Source organism: Pezoporus occidentalis, unplaced genomic scaffold (genome assembly GCF_034315485.1).
Source record: "Pezoporus occidentalis ecotype Australia unplaced genomic scaffold, CSIRO_AGI_Poc_V1 ctg236, whole genome shotgun sequence".
NCBI classification, from domain to species: domain Eukaryota; kingdom Metazoa; phylum Chordata; class Aves; order Psittaciformes; family Psittacidae; genus Pezoporus; species Pezoporus occidentalis.
Window position 1 is genome coordinate 559,962 of NW_026914244.1, and position 22,870 is coordinate 582,831.

General features: G+C 40.8%; 1 protein-coding gene across 4 annotated transcripts in view; it reads right to left on the bottom strand.

The window, feature by feature from the left end:
- SHANK2 (SH3 and multiple ankyrin repeat domains 2) overlaps positions 1 to 22,870 on the bottom strand; it is a 358,561-nt gene that overhangs the window by 232,054 nt on the left and 103,637 nt on the right. For 3 of the 4 annotated variants that reach the window (XM_062621926.1, XM_062621924.1, XM_062621923.1), the window contains one exon: positions 20,801 to 20,851. The exons of the other annotated variant lie outside the window; for it this stretch is intronic. In XM_062621926.1, the coding sequence (XP_062477910.1) occupies positions 20,801 to 20,851 (51 nt within the window). The remainder of the gene's footprint in view (positions 1 to 20,800; positions 20,852 to 22,870) is intronic. 4 annotated transcript variants of the gene reach the window in all.

Consider the following 22,870-nt stretch of genomic DNA (forward strand, 5'->3'; position numbering starts at 1 on the left):
CTGCTATCTTTCACAGCATTAGTCATGTGAACACCACCGACCGCCACAGCCTCGCAGAGGATGCGAGCGCTTCCGCGAGCGCTGCCTTTGTGCGGGAGCCAGCGCCGGGCTGAGGATGCTCCGAGGGGGGCCCCAAATTCCTCTCTGCAAAGGGCAGGGGGGAGCCCGGGGTGAAGAGGAGTTTGCAGCAGCACTCCACAGGGTGCAACAGGGGAAGGAAACCTGGGCAGAGGCGAGGGCTGCTGTACAAGTCATCTAGCTTTGAAACTTGCACAGCTGACTCAGTGCACAAAGGCTTCTTGCCATTTCTTTGCTTTCTGCCACTTATTTATTGGGGGTTTTGCTATTTTTCCTCTATCTGCCTTTTGCTATCTATCTGCCTTTTGCTATCTATCTGCCTTTTGCTATCTATCTGCCTTTTGCTATCTATCTGCCTTTTGCTACCTGTTTTTCTGCTATTTATCGGGGGTTTGTTATTTATCAGCTTGCTCACGGCAATGCTCCAAAGAACCAATGTGAGGAAAAGTACAAATCACACCCAGCTTCACACAATGACTACGTTGAGAACAGAGACAAAACTGCCTCTAAACAGCAGATCTGTACATGGCCTATATTCCAGTCTGAAACAAGATACAAATACAACTATTTTCCACTTCTACTGCACTGGAATAAAACACAATTTCTTACTGCACTTTTTTCTGTAAAAGCACAAAAATTTGACCAAGCCTTTTCATTAAACTCAGTGCAGATGCCAGAAAATCAATGATGGAGCCACTGCAGGTTTCAAAGTACTAATTCTGAAGAGAAATGTCTATAGATAGCTATGCCAGTCAGTGCAAAATGCTCCCAGAGGAAGAGCAAGTAACTGAAACAGGCTGATAGGAAGCAGGGGGAGGTGCTAACAATCACCAAAATTTCAAGCATAACTAGTTATAAATGTAAGATATAAAGATTCCAAAGAATGAGAAATTCACTGTTCAAAAGAGAGAGCAGCCTCCATTTAAAACTTGCCTTCAGAGAGTATAAACTGTAGAGCAGTTAATAAACATTCATTCCATTTCAGACATGACCACTGATCACTAATGCATCTGTTTTGAAAATTGGGTCTTTTTCTTACTGAGAAAACTGCTTCAAGAAAGACAGAAAATGGATTGAATGCATTGACTTGAACAGATTTAACTTCTCTGTACATAACGATCTCTTATTTCGCAGAACACTGAAAAGGATTAGTAAGCACAAATTTAATAGTTTCAACTTTACTTAACATTGCAGTGTTTATATCATTATTAACTTACCAAGAAAGGAATCTATCTCTTCACTAATATAATTTTCTGCTTTGGTTCAATTTATTCTTAAAAGTATCTATTCTTAGCAGGTGGAAATCTTACCAGAGGAACTGCTGGATGCAGCACATGTGCATCACTAAACATCTTTATTTGACAGGAAGAATTTCCTTCTTCACTTTGAAAAGATACAAATCTTTCCAAAGAATAGCTTTGAACTGTCAGTCACTAACTTTAAAATTCATTTAGAATTCATTTAGTGCATTTAGAAGAATCAATATAGGTTCCAGAAGAGGAACTGCTATGCAAGAACCACATGCCACTAATTTGAACTATAAGCTTCTGTGTACTGCTTTTTCTACTATAGTCATTCAATCCCCTGATTATGTTTGGAGCCACAAATAACAAAGGAACGACAATTATAAATAATATTTTATATTTCCACAGTACTTTCTAACTAAACTTAGCCAACAGTACACAAGGGCTCATGAATTCTGAGTGAAAACCTCAGTATTATAGAATCACAGAATGGCTTGGGTTGGAAGGGACCTTAAAGCTCATCCAGTTCCAACCCTCTGCCATGGGCAGGGACACCCTCCACTAGAGCAGGGTGCTCCAAGCCCCTGTGTCCAACCTGGCCTTGAACACTGCCAGGGATGGGGCAGCCACAGCCTCTCTGGGCACCCTGTGCCAGCACCTCAGCACCCTCACACAGAAGAGCTTCTTCCTAATATCTAATTCTATCTAATTTTCCTAATATCTAGTCTAATACCTGTTAGCACTCCTGCTTCGATAGGCAAACAGAGACTGACAGCAGTGGGTTTTACAGTGGTAGTTCCTGAAATGCTCAGGAAAGTGATTTTCATCTTAATTTCTGCTTACTGATTAGGCTAAGAGAACCCTTTATAAAAGTCAGGCAAGTGCTTGCTGGTGTTCTTTACTTTTAGCAAAGTCCACCCCTGTATACTTCAAGAGGAAAATTACCTGTTATGCCCCCAGGGAAGGAAGAAAATCATTGCCTCTTTGTCTGTGCTTCAGTAACCAGAACACATCCACAGAAAATCACATACTGGCTCTAAGCAGTAACTATCTACAAAGAGATGGAAGCCCAGCGTTGCTCCTGTATCTCCAAGCAGAACATCCTGTTTTATTGAGAAGGTGACCCTGGTGCAGAAACCTTGGAGTTGAATCCTCAGACTGCCTCTTCCTTTATGTTGGTGTCAGTGTTTGAAAATAACGATAGCTCAAGCACCTAACCACAGCAGGGAGGTGAGGAAAGGGTTAAATCAGTTGTGCTCATTCATGTCTGACCATATACAGCAAAATAAGAGCAGACAGGCAAGTGTAGTCAATCAAAATCAATCCCAGGGGGTATTTTTATTAGATTCTTGCCAGAGCTGTAGCATTTCATCATCCAGAGGATTCCAATCAGTGCTAGAAAAACATAAAAAGTATTAAAGTCACTGGAAATGATCGAGTTTCGTGGCAATTGTGGGAACTCTTTCCAATCCACACCAGCAGAGACATCACCTGACGAGTGAGCGCTTTATACCACTGAAGTGTCTGTCTTTTCCCCAGCGCAGGAAACAGAATTTCTTCCTCATGGCAGAGCCCAGTGCTATAAATGCTATTGTACGACTGGAAAATATGACAGTCAAGGAAGACAGTCAACTATTTTCAGCTGCAGTTTTGGGGTTTTTTTTTCTGATTTTCACTAATAGCTTAATAGAATTTGTTTCTTTTAACTGAAGTCTTAAAATCTGCAGTGTTGGGAAGTTAAGAAGGAAAATACTCCAGCAGTTTCCACCTTTTCCTGCCTCACAATGTTAGGTTTGACATTATTAGCTAGGACAAACACTAATAATTTGAGCATACTAACGCACAGCAATAACATAACCCCCAAGCCATTAGCATCCATGATCTAACGATCATGAAGAACCTTACAGAGAGAGGTCAGCTAAGCCCTAATTCCCTATTTCTTTGGTAGGTGCTCAGGAAAACGCATATAAGGCCTGCATGGGGATGTCTCTCAGAAGAAAAGGCCACCTTGAACAGAAATCCAAAATGTGAACTCTTAATTCTGAGTAGCACTTTTTTGTACATTCATAACATCAGGCTCCCAAACTGTGTAGGTATCTCAGTCCGTAGCTCCCATTAGAAATCTATGGAAAACCAATGATTTACATACTCTTGAAGATCTGTGTTTAGACACTTAAATGCCCCTTAGAAAAAAACAAGTAATACTAAAAATTATAACAAATAATAAGAAATAGTAATAATAAACCATAACAAAAAAGACCTTAAAGCTGCACTCTTACTTAATGACCCCATCAACACATCTCCAAGAGCAAGAGCTTCTCAACTAATGGTAGAACACAGTTATGATTGCCATGCTTCAAACCTTTGTCCAGTTTGGAGTTCTTGCCAGAAAAATCTCTTTAACTTGGATAGATATCAATGTCTTTGTTTAAAATACAGTTCTTAGCATGTATAAATGTATTTCTCTCCACTATAAAATAGGCTTCCTGTATGCTAAGCCACCAAATGGAGAGTTAGACAAGAAAAGACAGAGTCAAATATAGACTGGAAAGTGCAGAAAGACTCCTAGGAGGATAAAAAGAGAAATAAACCCTAAGCTGATAGAGTGCTTCTAGACTAGTTACTTATTCCAGAAAGGCACAAGGTCCTCAGGAACACAGCGCTGACAGATTCAGAAGGAATCAACCTCAGAAGAACAATTAATCCTATTTCATAAAGCAAAAAGGTTGGGGTTTTTATTAGTTTTCTGAAGAAATCTGGGCAGTCTGCTCAGGAATAAGCAGTTAAACCAGCACTGAGAGAGAAGCATCACTAGAATGACGCTCGAGAAGCTCAGCCTCAGCTGACCCATTATCTCCCTCACCACAGTTAGCATCTCCTTCCCACCCAGCTACTAGTGATATCAGTCAGCTCTCATTAGCAGTCTCCGGGCAGTCAGTCCAAGTTTGAAGGGTAGAATGGGGGCAGGAGCCTGTGTGTAGGAAAGGGAAGCAGAGGGACGGCTCAGGAACAGATGGCAAGAGTTATCAATTAGACAGAAAACCAAAAAATAGCAGAGAGAGTCACACTGCCATGTGCCAGACACCCCTTCCATCACCCAGCATTTCTGCTACGGTGCCATCCCCAAACCCTGCTCTCAGTGACAAGGGCCAGCCTCTGCTCTCTCAAGAAGCCTAGCACCTAGCTGTGTTCACAGCACTTGCTTAAACACAACAACAAGGAGCTGGAAAGGCTCCCAGCTATCCAGCATTGTGTGGATGGCTTAACCCGAGACAGGTTTTGGTGTGGTGGAGTGAGCAGGCCACTGCTGGGCTTCCCAGTAGTGCAGGGAACACTTTACTCAATTCATGTTATTAGAAGTATTCAAGGGGTAACGGGTTAAAACTTCAAACAGGGAAGTTTAGACTGGATATAAGGAAGAAGTTCTTTACTGTGAGGGTGGTGAGGCACAGGAATGGGTTGCCCAGGGAGGTTGTGAATGCTCCATCCCTGGCAGTGCTCAAGGCCAGGTTGGACAGAGCCTGGGGTGACACGGTTTAGTGTGGTGTGCCTGCCCATGGCAGGGGGTTGGAACTGGATGATCTTAAGGTCCTTTCCAACCCTAACTATTTTATGATCCTGTATTTTCAAACTAAACATGTGAAGGTTATGTCGTTTTGGGTACACTGCAAAGGAAACTAAAAGCTGATGAATATACAGTTGCCACACTAAAATGAGCTTAAAATCACAGGAAATGAAAATCAATCACTCTTCCTTAGCATACTCGTATGAGTGATTATAAATAAGGTTACAGCAGTAATGCAAGAGTCAAAGAGCTGCACGCACCTGCAGAAGGCAGACACATTCACCTTAAAGCTTTACTTTCAGGTGCTTATACAACATCAAGAGGATACAGAGAATCTTCTATTCAGACTGAATTTTAAAACTGCTAAGTATTGCTTAAAACTTGTTACATGTCAGATCAAATGTCTGAAATCTCTTTGATAGGTTAGAAGATTACAGGTTTAGAAATGATGATCCAAAAGAGCTTGAAAAGCATGGGGTTTTCTTAACAATAAAAATAAACCTACCAGATTTCATGTGTTAATAGCCACAAATATCTGAAGCTCTGAGTGCAGCAATAGAGATACACAGAACAGAACTGAAATAAATCCCAGAACTGAAATAAATCCTCCATCCCCAAGGCAGAGAGGCTGCAATTGCAGAAGGAATCAGGGTCAGGGGTGCAAAGAGAAGCAGAACAATGGAAGTTTAAAAGGTGGGGAGATGGAACCCTCCTCTTTCACAGGAAAGGCTGGAAGAGGGGAGGAAACAATGAGCAATAACGAGGGAGATGTCTTGCAAGTAGCAGCTTGAGGAGAGAGGAAAGGAAATGCAATGAGAGAGCTGCAATAGTTGAAGGAGAATTTTAAAACATGACTGAAATCTATCAGCAATCTTGAAGAAAGCAGCTTATCTGAATAAAATACATGTGGCTCCTTTTCAATCTAACAGCTATATTGCTACAGCAAGAAAGCAACTCATCCAAATAAACCCGTGTTTTTTGTAGTCCTGTTTCTGCCTGTTTTCTCCCTTAGCCAGCAGTGGGGAAGGCGAAGGGCAGCCCTGACCACGGGCTCAAGGTCTCCTGCAACCACAGCCCCTCATTTCTCTTACACGTTTGGGTTGCAAGTACCATCCAGTCTTACTCTGCATAAATAAATATGTACACATAACTACAGTAAGTATGTGTATCCATCTTCAACGTATTCATGCACCCAGGTAATAAATGTTTGGGTCTGCTGGTTGTGAAGACAGGGAAAAAGAGAATCTGCCCCATCCCTGGTAGTTGGCCAGGTTGGATGGGGCTTAGAGCAACATGGTCCAGCAGAAGGTGTCCCTGCCCATGGCAGGGGGCTGGAACTCGATGAGCTTTAAGGTCCCTTCCAAGCCAAACCAGGCTGGGATTCTGTGATCTGTTACTGTGAACCCTTTCAAAAAAGGCAACGCGTGACTTGCGGCAGATAAAACATAAAACTACTTGTTGTAATTGATTTCTTTTAATATGGATTGGGCTGATTTCAAGGTCTGTTTTCATCAGCAAGGAGAACTCATCCAGAATTGTTCCTCTTTGTAGAGCAGTGAACTATTGGTAACCTGCTAGCTAGAAGTGTTGTTGAAGCAAGAGATTTTCAACTTGAGCAGTATCTGGACAGAAAGATCTATTTAGCTCAGACCATCAGCCTGAACAGAAAGCATTCAAGTGTGAACCCCTGAAGATGCATTCTTTTTCCTCCAACAGTAAGACAGAAAATACAGATAACATATATACATCCCATTACAAAGTCTTATTATACTCTTTAAACAAGCTGGTGAAAGGATGGTGAAATTTCCTCCCCTAATAATACACTGGGAAATAGCATCCCGATGCAGCACCACTCAGAAGCACCGAATTACACAACAAATTGATTTTATTCTCTGCATTATATACACACATTCAGTTGGGAAAAATGTTATTTAACATCAGGGAGCCTGTGCATATTCCAACCCACATAGTTTATGCTAAAGAAATGAATAAGTTTCATTCAGAGAGAGGGGAATTTCATGGCTGGTACCTCCTGCAGACAAAGAGACCCAATTCCTCTTCTAATGTCTGATGCCAATGGGCCTTGGATGCAGTACATGAATTTATGGGTTGCAGTCTGATGTTGCAGAGGAGAACAAAGACAAATGAAACTACACAACATGCTTAGAAAAACAAATGTACCAATATTGGATTGCATGCTGTTTCTGTGTTCTGGTGTTGTATAGAAAACAATCTAATTTTGCCTTTGTGTAACTTTCCTCCTACCAAAAGCTCTCAACGAATTCCTTAAATCATTATGTTGTTCCAGGCTTTATTCAGTGATTTGATTTCACTGCTTTAATCTAAGTGTGAACCTCTTTAGTAAATAGTGGGACAAAGCATCTGTGCTTCCAAAAGTGTTGGTGGATCGTGTCAGTTTTATTTAGAATAACACCCTTTTCATAACTGAAAAGTGGATACTGCTCTCAATGGGAGGCAAAGAAAAAAGACTGGACTCTTATAGAAGTTACGAAATATATTAGTAACCAGGGTGGTCAAGTGATGTGTCAGAGGCACATATATTATACTAGTAACAATTGAAATAGAAAACTGTGATTACTGAGAGGGTGGAGGGTGTTGGGCAAATTTATTTGTACTACTTTTGGTGCCAGTCAGTTGGAACCAATTCTCCAGGCATCTTTCAGCACTCCTCCCCCAGCACATCAGACATGAAATACATCCACTCTGCCCTAAGAACATCTTACAGTACCTGTGCAGAAGTCTAAATGACAACATAGGGTACATAAGGAGGGAGAAGTACACCTACAGTGAACACCAGCTTTATAGCCCATCTCCAGCTCAAGTCTTCCTCAAACACACAGTTACTCCCCATTAACTGCAGGGCAAAAGACAGAAGACCAAGTCATCATGCAAGTTCATGCACAAGTTAGCCCAAGGCAGGAATGATCAGAAAACACCAAAGAAATACCTTCCTTCAGCTCCCTCCTCTTCAACTGTTGAACCTTGCTGTCCTTTATCACCAATTTCCAATCTCATTTCCCCTTCTCATGGCTACAGTTGCCTTTCACTGCTTCCATCACCAGTTCTCTAAGGATGATCTTCCTACCACCCAAAGCCAATAGGAAATAAATGGCACTTAAGAGTGAGAGATAATGGCTAGAAGATTCCACATCATGGCAAAGTTACATCAAGTTAACAACAAAGACAAATGGATAGCAATAGAATGAGTGGGGAGAAAACAGTACATAAGGCAGCTCATCTAGAAGAGGAAGATTTATAGGAGGTCACAACACATAAATGCCTAACAGTAGTGGAAAAACTCACCCAGTCTTCATACACTGAAGTGTAATTGTGGAGGAGGGAACAATCACTCAGTTAATATGACATTATTATATCTTTTTAATACCTTATTGCACTTTGAGGGTAATACTTGCATGGAGAAAAGAATACAGTCTCTTACTTGAGGAGATATACCTGGGCTTGAACTGCCAGCAAAGGCAGTACTGGGAAAGCTTTTCACTGTGCTGGTTGGCTTCCCATAGGTGCACATGACTTTATGATGTGTTTAATGGCAAAAACTTCCATTGCCATTTTCGTACTTACAGGAGAGCAGCAAAAGGAGCCCAGTTTTATTCTGCAGAGATCTTGCCCACAAAACCATCAACTAAGTGCAAAGAGAACTAAATTGTTGACTCTGGCAAGCTCCCTGAAGCCCATGAATCTGCAAGTAGTAAGAGGAGAACTGAAGGAGAGAATGTTGTTGGGGGGTCATGAGTGTAGAAGAAGCCATAAGACCTCCATATCCCACAGACTGGCACAACAATCTAGAAAGCAAAAAGCATGTATATGATTATAGATGTAGCTTCTCAAACATGGGAGTTAGTGAGAACCGTGATTAAAGCACCTCACATGATCCTCTGCACACTGTTTTTTCCCATTTTATGTGGTCCAAAGTGGACCTAAGCACTGTGAGTACCAATTTCTACTTAATTTTTGAGGTGATGCACATTTGGGCTCCCTGAGGAGAGAGTTTCTCACTGCAAATTTCCAATTGTCTTTTTTTTCTGCTATGGGTAGTAGATACACAATCAACCATTCAACCATCAAAATATCTTCTGCTCTAAACAGAGGAGAGCAAGCTCTATCTAAAGTCATGTTGTTAAGCAGGGTCTTAAACCCCAATAAAAACCCAAGATAAACCCCAACAGTTTAAGCTGATAATTGTCTCACTATACTTAGTTCCATTTAGTCATTTGGTGTTTAAAAGAAACTAAAACACCGCTGACTTATTCATTAAAATAACAGTATTTTAAATTATATTAGTAGCCTATATTTCTTCATCTCAAAAATAACTGTTAATGAATCATGCTGGTATAAGGAAGAAAGGATAAAAAAAGGATGTATCCGCTGTAACAGGGGGTTATCTTTGTACAAATATGTAGGTGTTTGCAGCATTTGTAATGTTCTCAGTGGTTAATCCCATTGAGAAAGGAAAGCTTGCTCACGGAAGAGCTTTTGAGACGGATCAATAATTAAAGTAATACTACAATACTGTGCCTACCTCTGATTCAAGACGTTATCACTCACATTTTACAATGTTTGTAAATGCTGAGGGCAGACTTTTTTTTCACCTCAGTGTAGCCTGCTCCTTGATGTTGCCAACAGATGAAGGTTTGAGATGCTGCACTTACAGCTGAGTTTAGAGTCTATGTAACAAGAATATGAAAAAGAACTCTCTTGTGCATATCCCAGAATCACAGACTGGTTTGGGTTGAAGGGACCTTAAACCTCAGCTAGTCCCAACCCCCTGCCATGGGCAGGGGCACCTTCCACTGGACCAGGTTGTTCAAAGCCAGTAAGTCAGAGCAGGTAAATAAGCCCAAGTGAAAGAATAAAGAAGGTGTAAGCTTAAAACCTGTTATCAAAACCTAATCTTATGTAGATACGATTTCAGAAACATTACCATTTATTCCTATGTTGCTGGCAGCAGTGGTAGAACTCCATGATATTCATTAATTCAGAGGAAAACGCGTGGCTGACATCCAAAGCATTACTATGAAAATAGAACTGTTCTGGATATTATTTGGCAGTCACACCCCCGGACATCATGAGTACTACAATGAAATTTGACTTCCGTGTTCAAAATAACTCTGTTTTTCTTTCCAGACAAGAAGTGATGCAAATAAAGGCAGGAGAAAACAGCAACGCACATCCCTAGAAATGAATGGGATCACAGAAAGGAGAGTAATTGTATGAATAAGCGAATTGCAAATGTTGTTCTTGACTAAGTCATGGCTTTCCAGGTGCAGATCTTCATGTTTCAGAATCATAGAATCACAGAATGGGTTGAGTTGGAAGGGACCTTAAAGATCATCTAGTTCCCACTCCCCTGCCATGGGGCAGGGATACTTTCTACTAGACCAGGTTGCTCAAAGCCCCACTAAACGTGGCCTTCAACACTTTCAGGGATAAGGCAGCCACAACTTCTCTGGGCAACCTGTGCCAGTGCCTCACCACCCTCACAATCGTTGCAGGCTGTGTGTTTAGGAGAGAAATCCTCCTGTGGTATTACCTGTACACATGTTTAATTACAATGTGTGTCCACCAGCACTTCCATTACAGGAAGGATCATTTGGCACTCACCCCCTAGGATCTAGCCAGTCGTCATCTACAAAAGCATCTAAACTAAGTTAGGATGATTGTACTCATATAATCTAAGGCACAATTTCAGGTATGAGAATTTTAAGTCATAAACAGTATATCTTCATAAGCAAAAAAAGTGCATGAAGAATACACTGTGTATCAAAAGAAAACAGTACATAAGAGAACAGATACAACAGGGTAATGTAAAACGTACTTCAGACAATGCATCAGGTAGCTTCAGCTGAGAAGCAAATTTAAATTACTTGCAATAGTCTTTCATCTACAAACATCTATAATAGACCTAAACTGAAGGGAAGATCCGGCCCTTGGCTCCACCAATGGAGACCAGACCAAGTTTCAACAGGTACTGGTGGTGCAGCAATACTGCAAGCAGCACCCAGCAGCTTTGGGAACTGAGGAACCTCTGCGTCTAGACAGCAAACAGGTGACCACAGTCCCCAGGGATACCTCTGTGACAACAGGGGACAGAAACAGAGTCAAAGTTTATTCACACCCCCCAGGCTGTGCTCCCTGTGGAGGTCAGGAGAGCCTGAGAGCATTCCCTCAGGTGGCTGAGGATGGGTGGAAGGGTGGGGAAACAGAACAAGAATAAACAGGAGCTTATGAGTACATGGGAAAAACTTCTATAGAATAGCTGCAAGAGTAAACTCTCCATAAAGTCTTAATGTATTTTTCCTGGCTGAGAATTTGGCAAGACACGTACAAACGACTCACCCTAAGTCCCCCTGACTAGGGCCATGCTTCCCTTCCTGTTGGGAAGCTGCAAGGAATATCGAAGGAAATATCAGCAGAAACGAAGGAAGAGAAATAAATGGGACTCACAGGACACATCCGAGGTCACAAAGTCTAAATGGAAGTGGAAGGACTGGAAAGAAGGAAGAAAATGCAGTGAAATTCCAGTGATTCCCAGTGAAGCTGGGAGATATAATCTGAAAGAGATTTTCAGTGAGGAAAATGAAAACGGATTACTGTTTAGGAAGCACAGTACTCAATGACTCACGAAAGTGCATGTCATGTTGTAGATAAACAAGGAAGCACCGTACATTTGGATGCTGCTCATTGCGCGAAGGACTAAGATGCAATTCCCACAGCCTCTTCTCAAGCCTTACTCAGTTTCTGAATGCCAGACACCAGTTTAACATGAAGATTTATCAAACCATACAGCAATACAGGAAATAATTAAGATGCATGAGTGACTAATCAATGATTTACATTTATGCAGGAAGGCCTACAGAAAGTAAATGCTCTGAGCAAGCTCCTACACACCATCCACAGAGTTGTGACACTGGAAGAGATGAACCTCTTATTCCACAGGTTGACAAATAATGAATAAACATGAAGACACAGCTGTTAAAACCCTAATCCCAGTGAAAGTGGTGTATCTTTTGCTAAGGACTCTAATGGGACCACAATTTCAGTCAAGAAATGAAGGAACACTTGAATGATGCAAGACAGAGGACTGATAAAAAGCAACAGAAATGGACGTGTTGGATAACCAGAAGAGAACACAATAAAAGCATAGAAGGTATTCGAAAGTACTTCTTCTTTTCCCAGATCATTCCTTTGAACAGCCATAGTTCATGGACTTTTCTAAGCCCACAACTCAGGAGAGCAAACAGGGCATAGCCCTGGCTCCCAGCAGCCAGGTAAGGTGGAAGATGGGCAGCTTCCACAGCCCGTCACAGGACCACAAGTCACATTTCAATCTAAAGCAGGATGGTTTATCCCTACACCTCTACCACTGCCTTGTCTTTTAGTGCAACCTACACTTTGCAATATAAATTAAGAAACCCAATGTGCTGCTTTGATCCATTAAAAGAGTGGAATCATCTGTGGAACAAACGTGAAACATTTCACAGCTGCAGACAAGAAACACTGTGAATCAGAGCCTCCAGAGTCCAACTCCAGCAGAACAACCCAGGAAGCCTTCCATTTCATTATTCAAACACCATCAATATTTCAATAGATGAATTCACAATATCCACTAGGAAACACATTTTTAACCAGTGCTCCACTGGTCCATTACCTTAAAGGATAGGCAGGGTTTCTTTGCCTTAGTTCCCTTTCCAGCTTACAAGCCCAAGTAGCTTAGCATTTAAAACTCTGTTGGGTTTTTTAGAAGAGATTATTTGAGACTATCTGACCACTAACTGACAGCAATGGGCAGCCCTTTCTGAAAGATGTATTGCTAGTGGTAAACAACATCATAAATAAAATACAGGTTCTCTCTTTTTATCATCACCTTAGTGTCTCAGTGTGGATTTTACTTTAGAAGCTCACTAATTAAGCCTTACTGACCGATTTTAACCTTCATTTGTGTTCTTTAAAGGGCAGAACTGTCAGGGCTATTGTTGCTGTGTGCTGCTATGGTTGGGAAAAGCTTCAGCAGTAAATTAATTGATCTTTTTTACCTATTCTGTCACTCTTTAACAGGAAAAGAGAGTGGGGAGAAGCAGCTATCTCCTAGCTAAAGTTCTGTGGCTGATGATCATTTTCTTGGCTTTTACAACATCACTAGTTCACATCTGTCAATATTCTACATTTTCAATACCTACCTAGTGCAGTGATTCCTAGAATCAGTGACAGAGCAAACCCCCCCAACACACAACTGATAATGCCAGGTAAGAAACACATCTTCACTTAACAAGGAGCACTGTAAAGAAAAGACATGCAAACACAAAGGAAAAAAGAGGTGAGAAGAAACCCCAAGGTCTAGAGAGTGGATCTGCAGTGATGAGTTGAGCCCATAAGCATAGAACAGCACAGAGAGGTTGTGTAAGGATAGGTAGCTCAGGAAACTGGCTGGCAGAAAACAACATCGTGGCTCCCAAAATGCCTGCAATGGATGAACTGGAGTAAGGAGACTCAAAAGATGGCTGAAGTTGTTAAACAGGAATCTAAGGATTGCAAGGAGACAAAATTTAGGGAACAGTTTTAAACAGTACAAAAAAATGTAAAAGGAGATAGGAAATCAAAATAAATCAGAAACTTAATACTAATGGCAATAACCACAGATGGATACTTCTGAGCAAAGGGGTACAGGCACATGCCAAGGACAAATCACAACAGCTCTCAATAGCAAATGGTCTCTCTCAATGGTCTGTGGATTTTAGTAATGCCTCCAATTACAGCACATGCAGGGAAAGTTTTAAACAGCACAAATAAGACTTACCTAGCTTGATGCTACGTGCTAGAAACACTTAGGGAATTCGGGAGGACACAGGAATGCTAATCATAATGCAAGCTCATATTCTTAGCTCTTGATGCCAAAAGCAGGGTGATCTACAGCAGCAGGTTTTGTAGGCATTCATGCAAGCCAGGCACAGCCAGTGGGAATTTCAAGCATGATGACAGCAGAAATTTCTCTGGAGAACCGAGACCTCTGAGGTCCTTGAGCTTGCCAGGGGAATAGTGTTATGAAATGAATGAAAACAGGTATTATAAAACAACTTTTTGTTTCGTCCAGAACAGATCAATGTACCTCAAGCATTAAGAAGCAGCTTATTCATTACCAACCTACAGGCATTAAAAATTACTGTCCATGATGTCCTTGAAATCAGTTTTTAAGAAGATGACAAGTGCTAAGTAATTCATGTAAGTAACACAAGCACCAGAGTGCAGCAAAATCCAGAAAGCAGTGCTGGACTTCAGCATTTCTGCTGCGTATTCCCAGGCCAAAGAACAACAAGGAATATGGTTCATATGTAATTTTTGAAGAGGATCTGGCAAGGTGAGCATTACACTGGACATCCTTTACTCAAAGTACTCCATGCAGATCCACTGGAGAAGTCTCTACACAGTGTCTGGGTATGGCAGGATGTCAATGCTCCACAGAGTGAAAAGTGACCACAAACACACTGCTGCCAAGGGATGACGGATTCACCACTAAGAGTATTTTCTAGGTCCATTTAGCTCAATTCTGAAAGACACACTTCAGTGGGGCACAGACATACAACCGGTTCCAGCTTAGCAGGTTTGCAATAGATCGTAACGTGTTTCACAGCCAAACTCCCCCCAAGACAGCCCAACTGCGCGTCAGTCTATAGTTCTGTTTGGTTACTTGAAGGATGATGCTGAGGGCTCTTGTAAAACTGGTGTGGTGGCATTTCAAACATCAGCATTTCAGTGTTGCCCTCATTTAAAAACACCATTTAAGAGGGTTATTATTAAATTTACAGAATTATATTGCTACACCAAAAAAAAATCCTTATGTGTACTGGGAAACACCTTAAGAAATCATGACTTTATGTTCAAAAGTGCTGCACTTCAAAAGGTAGTTTGACTAAACAAATATATTTCATTTGTAAAGTATTCCAGGAGGACTGGAAAGAAAAAAAACAATTCAGTTGTACCCTATGGAAAAATACCTGCTGCTCTCTTTTTCTTCCAAGTATCTACATCTACACTAAGAGAAATCTTTTACAGATACATCCTAGAAAATCCAACGTTTTCACCCACTGTGGTTTGAATATTCTCATTCTGTCCAGTAGCATGGATCTGTGAAAAGCCATCATTAGGTAATTTTCTGTCCCATAGCAACCACTTTGCTTCCTCAGGGAAATATTTTTCCATCCTTAGGCGATACCTTTTGCTGTGTGGTTTCTTAAATGAAGCTGTTTGTAATCTAAAGCTAACATGACAGTTTACACTGGGCTTTGCAGAGGTTTATAGCTATATATGTGGAAAATCAAATGCCAGCCATAGGCTTTTCTCACTGTATATATGTATGCATTTAGGCAGCAAGAGCATTTCACATTTTACATAAAAAGCCTGGTTTTGTTAATAAAATATTGTTTGAAGTAATAGATTCAAGTTATTAGTCATACATATTATTAAACAATTATCTAAAAGAGAGCAAAGGAAACAAGAGAGAGGTAAAGTTTTAATGATCAGAACATGCAGTAATTCCAATGGACTCTGCTAAGTGGTAAGTAAATAAGACACCAGAACTTATAAGCAGCTTGAGAGAATCCTCCTGTACCTGTTACAGCTGAAAAATTCCAGGTAATCCAAAATTCCAGGGCTGCTGTCCAGCGCAAAGGAGGGTTCTTGGTTCTTTATCAAAGGTCTTTGTGGAGCTGGCTTTTGCTTAAAAGGGTTTTTTAATAATTAAATCACACTGAAGTGACTAAATAATTTACTGCTGCAATTTAACTGTGCAAGTCACTGCTGGAATTCCCTACTGGCATTACACAGAAGCCAATGTCAAGGGAGAAGTACACAATGTAGTAGTAGACCACCATAATAAAGTCCCAAAAAAGCTATAGAAGCAGATGTCATACTACACTGTGACTTACAGTGACCACATGAGAGCTTGAGAGCTGACCTCAGTGTTTTCTCCATCAAGCATACAAGGTCTATCATGAAAGAAGAATCCCAACATTTTTAATATACTTTTAATTTGGCAATCCTATAATGTCTTTTCATGACATCAAAATGCCACTGGTTTAGATTTTGATCAATAAAGGGCACTGGAACATGCAAACCCTTGCAGCCCAGAAAGCCAACCTGGGCTGCATCAAAAGGAGCGTGACCAACAGGCTGAAGATGACCCTGCCCCTCTACTCTGCTCTTGTGAGACCTCACCTGGAGTATTGTGTGCAGTTCTGGTGTCCTCAACATAAAAAGGACATGGAACTGTTGGAACAAGTCCAGAGGAGGCCACGAGGATGATCAGGGGACTGGAGCACCTCCTGTATGAAGACAGGCTGAGGAAGTTGGGGCTGTTCAGCCTGGAGAAGAGAAGCCTTGTGGAGACCTCATAGCAGCCTTCCAGTATCTGAAGGGGGCCTATAGGGATGCTGGGGAGGGACTCTTCATTAGGGACCGCAGTGATAGGACAGGGGGTAACGGTTTAAAACTGAAACAGGGGAAGTTTAGATTGGATATAAGGAGGAAGTTCTTTCCTGTGAGGGTGGTGAGGCACTGGAACGGGTTGCCCGGGGAAGTTGTGAATGCTCCATCCCTGGCAGTGTTCAAGGCCAGGTTGGACAGAGCCTTGGGTGCCATGGTTTAGTGTGAGGTATCTCTGTCATGGCAGGGGATGGAACTGGATGATTTTAAGGGTCCTTTCCAACCCTAACTATTCTATGATTCCATGAAACCTTTCCCAGGGGAAACTGGAAATGCTTGGGATTTCAAAGGTTAAATGGCATGCCACCCACACAAAAAGCTGTAGGAAGAAAGCAAGATGGAAAAATAAGATCCAGCAAGCTGTTGTACAACAGGAGCTCATCAGCAAACCCAGTTTCTCCAGCTATATTTTGAGAAAGAAACCAATTGAGGAGGTTACAAAGGGTGAAGCTTTGAATTTTCATAACTATTCATTAGGATTGCTAATTTCAGCAAAGATGAAACATTCCCATCTCTCTCTATTCTGGCTTTTGAAACCAAATACAGAAAGAAAACTAGTAGGAATCCATTTGTTCTCATTGCACAATTCCAATTTTTTGTCATTAAGCTTTAATGTAAGGAAAAGACAGGAACTGAACAGTGTTTATTTCAATGATGATGCAATGTGATGGGTGCACTACATAATGTCATTTGATATCAAAAGACGTGTCCCGGTGTAACCTCCCTTATACACTGTGAGATGTCTCTGAAAATACAGAAGGCAGCTAAGAGCTTTGAAGCTGTTACTGGTAACTTGTCACTTGCTTTCTGTAACGGAATAGGATTTGTGACTATCCAGCCTTAGTGGTCCAAGTAGCTCAAAAGCTTACTTATGAAACCATGCCTTCATTAGCTTCTGAAAGGCTCATCTTTCTCCTTTAATTTATTAAGAGTTCTATCATATAAGCACCAAAAAGAATTGGACAAAACAGACTTAAGGCAAGCTTTGTGCCTCTTTGTTTGGAGGCTGACTCAAAGCTGCGCTAATTAAAACAGAGCTCCCCAATGGGGCTTCTCATTCCATCAGGCAGGGCTGCCTGGGAGATGGGGACACATCAGTCATGCTTTTGCTCTTGCTGTGCCTCTTGAGCAGGGAGGACTGGTACAAGAACTTGCTGGGCTTGGGGAACTGCTAAACCATCAGTTAAGTTGAGCCTGGACTAGCTCAAAGAAGTATAAATTAGCAGATATAAACTAGCCCTGGTCAGACAGGGCTTGGAGCAACCTGGGCTAGTGGAAGGTGCCCCTGTCTGTGGCAACGGATTGGAACCGGATGAGTTTGAAGGTGCCTTCCAACCCATTTTCTGGATCTATAAAGCAGGACTAGCAGTTTTGATTATTGATTTTGTAACCCATTTGGGCATTTTGGTTCTTAATACTTCATATAAATTCCTCTTCAGTTGCATGTTCATAGTTTCAGGAATTAGATCAGCTCCCAGTGCATCTCAGGTGATGCCTCATGCTGTGTGTTTTTGAACATCTTATCAGATAAAGATGGAGCAGAATTAGAAACCCATGAGATTTTAATTGCTTGTGAAGCAATTTATGGCAGATTCTGACAAGAACAGAGAATGTCAGAAAACCAAGCAGAACTGAGCAGTCCTCAAGATAATTCCCAACTTGTAATAAAAACAGAGCACGGTACATCCATACATTTCATTACAAAGGCTGTAACCATGGTAGACAACGCAGCACAATTTGATTCTGACAACCTGTAATCCCAGTTATACCATAGTTTGAATCAATTTTTTGTAAAGAATCTTGTAAAAGCCACTCTAGTATAACTTTATACCAAGAACAACAGAACAAAACTTAATGGAAGTGCATCGAAAACTTCCTCTATTTTAGCTAGGGCTCAAGGGAAAGGCTTAAAACATTCCTACCACAGCACAGTATCGCTTTGACTGGCCTAACATAAAATGTGCTTGAAAAGATGGAGAAGGAGTACTAAGGGGAGGTATGAGCAAACAATGGTGGGAGACTGGAGATTCCCTGCCACGTCTCCAGGCACAGGTAACAAATTCCTACGGAGGACAAGGAGCAGAGTAGCCCCTGCATGGTATTTCAGAGGTTCTCCAAACTGAAACATGCTCCTCTAAGTGTTGACTTTGCTGATCTTGAACTCTTCTCCAGAATCAAAGAAGTGTTATTGGAAATCTGTAAACAGCTCCAAGTGAGTCAACACTGCATAGGCAAACTTCAAAGCTGTCAACCCAATCAATATTGCAGTTACCAGGCACTGTTGGTCTTCAAAAATGCCAATCTAACAGAATCTACATCCCGACGATTTCTCGTGGTAATGTGTAAGTACGCGCTGAGTATTTTGTTTTCCTTTGAGACATAAGTGATAAGTGATAACTGAGAGCAATGAGATTTACTCTAACTGCATGTCTCTCACCAGGAGTTTAACTGACCTATCGTCAGACGTTCTCCATACGGAATAGAGGCAAATTGTACAATAATACAAAGGCTATCCCATATCATTTATTCTTCCAAAACATACTGTGCAAGCATTTACAAGCCATTTGAATGAATTATATCTTAGTCATGTTGAAAAAAGTATTGGCTAATTCATCCCTATGATTTTAAAAGAAGGCTATTTGAGCTTTAGTAAATTGGGAATGTGGCTGTTGCTGCTCCAACATGTATTTCAGGTCTGGAAATACCTCCTTTGATCCAGCATCAAACTCTCAGTCACATTCAGTTCTGAAACTCAGATCCACAAAGAGATGAAGTACAGCTGAAGTGACAGAAAAGAGCAAGCAAGTACACCTCAAGTAACATTACCGTATGTTTAACATTTCCTTTTTACTTCTGATAATACCAACTCTGAAAAATCCAACACTTTTTGTTCCTTTGTTAAAGCATCTGAAGCATTTTATTTCGAGTTTTGAGAACTTAATTACTCTAAAATGGCTTCTGTCACTCACAGCACCATAAGAAATGGATAGGCATAGACCCAGCTGCACATGCACACATCCACTGACAAGTGGGCTTGCTGTAGGCATCCTCCAAGACCTCTTATGCAATATGTATTCTACAACCATTTCCCTACTTTGCAAAGTCCCTGGAATGCTTTGCATGGCTCATGAGGACACTTCGCAAATCTCAGGCCAGCATCAGGGCCATTATCTCCATTAAACTCCAAAGTTAGGATGCTCAAAAGGACCTCCATGCCCAAATTCTCTTGGCTTTGAATAAAAATTAAGCTGCTATTTTTTAATACTTAAGAAAAAGCCCACACTGTTTGATGAAATTCAGAATCTTCCTGTTCATAACTGAATTGTAAACCGCATTGAAATACCAATATACTAACACAACGTATCAGTATGCATTAAGCAAGAACCATTCTCTATAAAGAACTTCTTCAAACCCCACTATCTGTATTCATAAAAGTACCCGTACATAATGACTATATGATTATTACACATGAAAAATAATAAAATCAGTGTGTTTTAAAACAAATACAGTGCATCAAAATTACATGGATGACACTTTATAGGGGATGGGTGACAGCTACAATGATCCAGGGGGGACTACCCCACTTATTGCAATGTACATCTTAATCTGTAATTATATAGCTTAATAAACCTTAATATATATTAAACTCTTTTTCAATATACTGTTCTGACAGCTTACAGTTTTTGATTGTTAATTGGCTCCATAGCATAAAATATTTCTTTTAATGCAGTTTTCTATCCAAAGCTGTCCTTTTTCTGCTGCACAGTTACTGCTTTCCCATGAAAAAGGAAGGTAGGACCGTGTAAAGGAGGATACCTGGATACAGAATCCTTGCTGAAATGTCATCCACAAGAGAAGTGTGAGATGAGGTGCAGAACTGCCTTGCTCTTCCTTGGTAATATAAATATCCAGTACTCCCTACAGTAACACCACTCTTAAAATGAGTGTGTTACTCTCAAACATGTCAAGATCACTCTTTATGCCATACTGACCAGGATAATACAACATTCAATCACTACTTTCGATACATGATTTCATATATGCAGACATAGCATGAAACACATTAAGAACAGATTATTCTATTAGTCACAACAATAAGCATCTTACAATAAAAACCTTCTTCAGTCCATCCATCTTTTCAATGTTCTGAGGCCCCAGTGTGGAGTTCAGAGTCATTCAGAGCCCAGAATCTTTAACAGTGACCCTCTTTATCTACTGCCAACTTAACCTCAAGGCAACAGAATATGGGTCCACGAAAGGTTTCCTTAAGGGAAAGCTATGCTCCTAAAATACCTCTGGGTTTTGTTAATTTTCCTTCACCAGGAATCAGAACACCAAAATTAGACTTTTTTACTATTGCCCCCAAACAGAAAAATTACCATGGTTTAACCCTTACCTGACAGGAACGGGTTCCAGGGACTTCTACTTGGATATGGGAAGCAGGATCCTTTAAGAAGGGCAAGGAATGAAGGCAACATCAGAAAGAAGTTAGGTGTCAGAATCTAACTTTAAGGGGAAAATTGGAAAGCAGAAGTTTATGGAAGCAAAGCTCTTCTGATGGAATGATTTGAGAATGGAAACATGGACAAAAGAAAGGTTTTAAAGCAGATGGGGAAGCCAACTCCAGTTTCTCTTAGTTTCTACTACTCTGCTGTCCCTGCCATGCTGCACATGAAAGGGGGAAATGAAAATGAGGTAATGGAATGTACTGAGCAATGTTAAATGTGATTAGAGATGGCAGAGGATGGTGACAGGTTTTGGAAGACTGGAATATCTTAGCAATACAACTGGAACACTGAAGAAGACTGCTTTAAGTGCAGTGTTTGGAGTGACACATCGGAGAGTCAGGGACCACTTTCTGTAGTGATGAACAAGACGCTAACACTCCCCTCTCTGCCTCCGTAACAGAATCACCATCACAAAACCATCACTTACCCTTCTGGACAACACCCTGTATAGCAGGTTTTGTAATTACTTCAAATTTAAACCCCATCTCCTAGAAACAGTTTTTCTCTTCTTCCTCTCTATTCTTTGGCTATATTTTGACAATTCCTGATGTACAACCTGAAACGAGCCCATCTATGAATGTGCATTTCTGCCACATATTTTCTCTGCATCTCTACATCAAGCACTATAAAAAGTCCACAAAACACTCCTAGGGCTGGTTTTGAATATTGATGGAATTCTGTTTTCATAGCTATTCAATTATTATTGTATCATTTGTGCAACTCAGTGCAGTGTTTCCTATACAACCCCTCCAATTCCACACGCTTTCAAACTTTTATCTTAGGAAATGTCAGCCTAAGTTTAGTTTAAAAGCATTATTTTACACTATAATTATCTACAGTTTGTGTCTGAGTGTCTATAAATTCAAGGGACATTGTTATAGTTGGGAAGTTTTATTGTTATAGTTGGGAAGTTTGGCCATGACGGATGTTATAAAGCAGTTCTGTTCAGTAGCACAATTCCCTGTTTTAGAAAGCTCTTTCTAACCACACTCCCACAGGACTTTCATAGCAAACACCATTTTCCAAAGTATTTGACATGTCAGATACATCCCTGGAAGTTTTCACTTTTTACCACCCCAATTATAGATTTGGTTTAGAATGCCCTATGACAGAAGTGTCAGAGTTTTGATGTTTTAGGGATCAAATGATGATCTTGAATAGACGTCCCATAACTACAACTTCCCTAACCACAAGCAAACAAGAGCAATGGTTGTGCTTTGATTTTCTAGTATTAAGGAATATAAAAGGATATTTTTTAGTAAGCTGAAAAGGAAGAAAAGATCTGCCTACCCCAGGGACTGAAACAAATGTACATTAAGATACTCAAATGCCCCTTAGTAAATTAATGAGGGATAAATTTGTGGAGGTTTTCCTACCAGGTGGACGATAGATGGGTTAAAGTGTTGCTTCACTTACTACTGCATTCAACGTGTTTAAATCTACTACACGAAACATTACACAGATTATACACAAGAATTGCAGGGATCTGTGTCTTAAGGTTGCTTGTGCAGCAGAGGATACTCCAATTATCCCTCTGGAATATGCTAGAGCAAGAAGGAAGTGCAAGAAGGAATCAGTGTTCAGAGTTGGTAAAACAAAATACCCTTAGTGGGAGCAAAACCAACTAAAAGACCCCGTTCCTGATAGTTTTCAGGAAGCTGCAGCAGCAGGTACAACAATGTAACATGGAAAGCTTGAAGGGGAGTCTCAAGGAAAATAAGCTTGTAGTGGAAAATTGGCAACTGACTTTTTCATTGTAATAACAGGTATTCAAATGGAACAGAAAAGCAAAGGCAAACATTGCCAATATTTTGGCACTTGTAGGAGTTATCCAAAAAAAGCAGATCTAGGTTCTCTACAGCTTTAACCTGAGAAAAAAAATGCACATTAATGCTGCAAAGGAGCTGACACTTTTCATCTGCAGCCCACTCAGCCAAGGAACATCCACTTATATACCC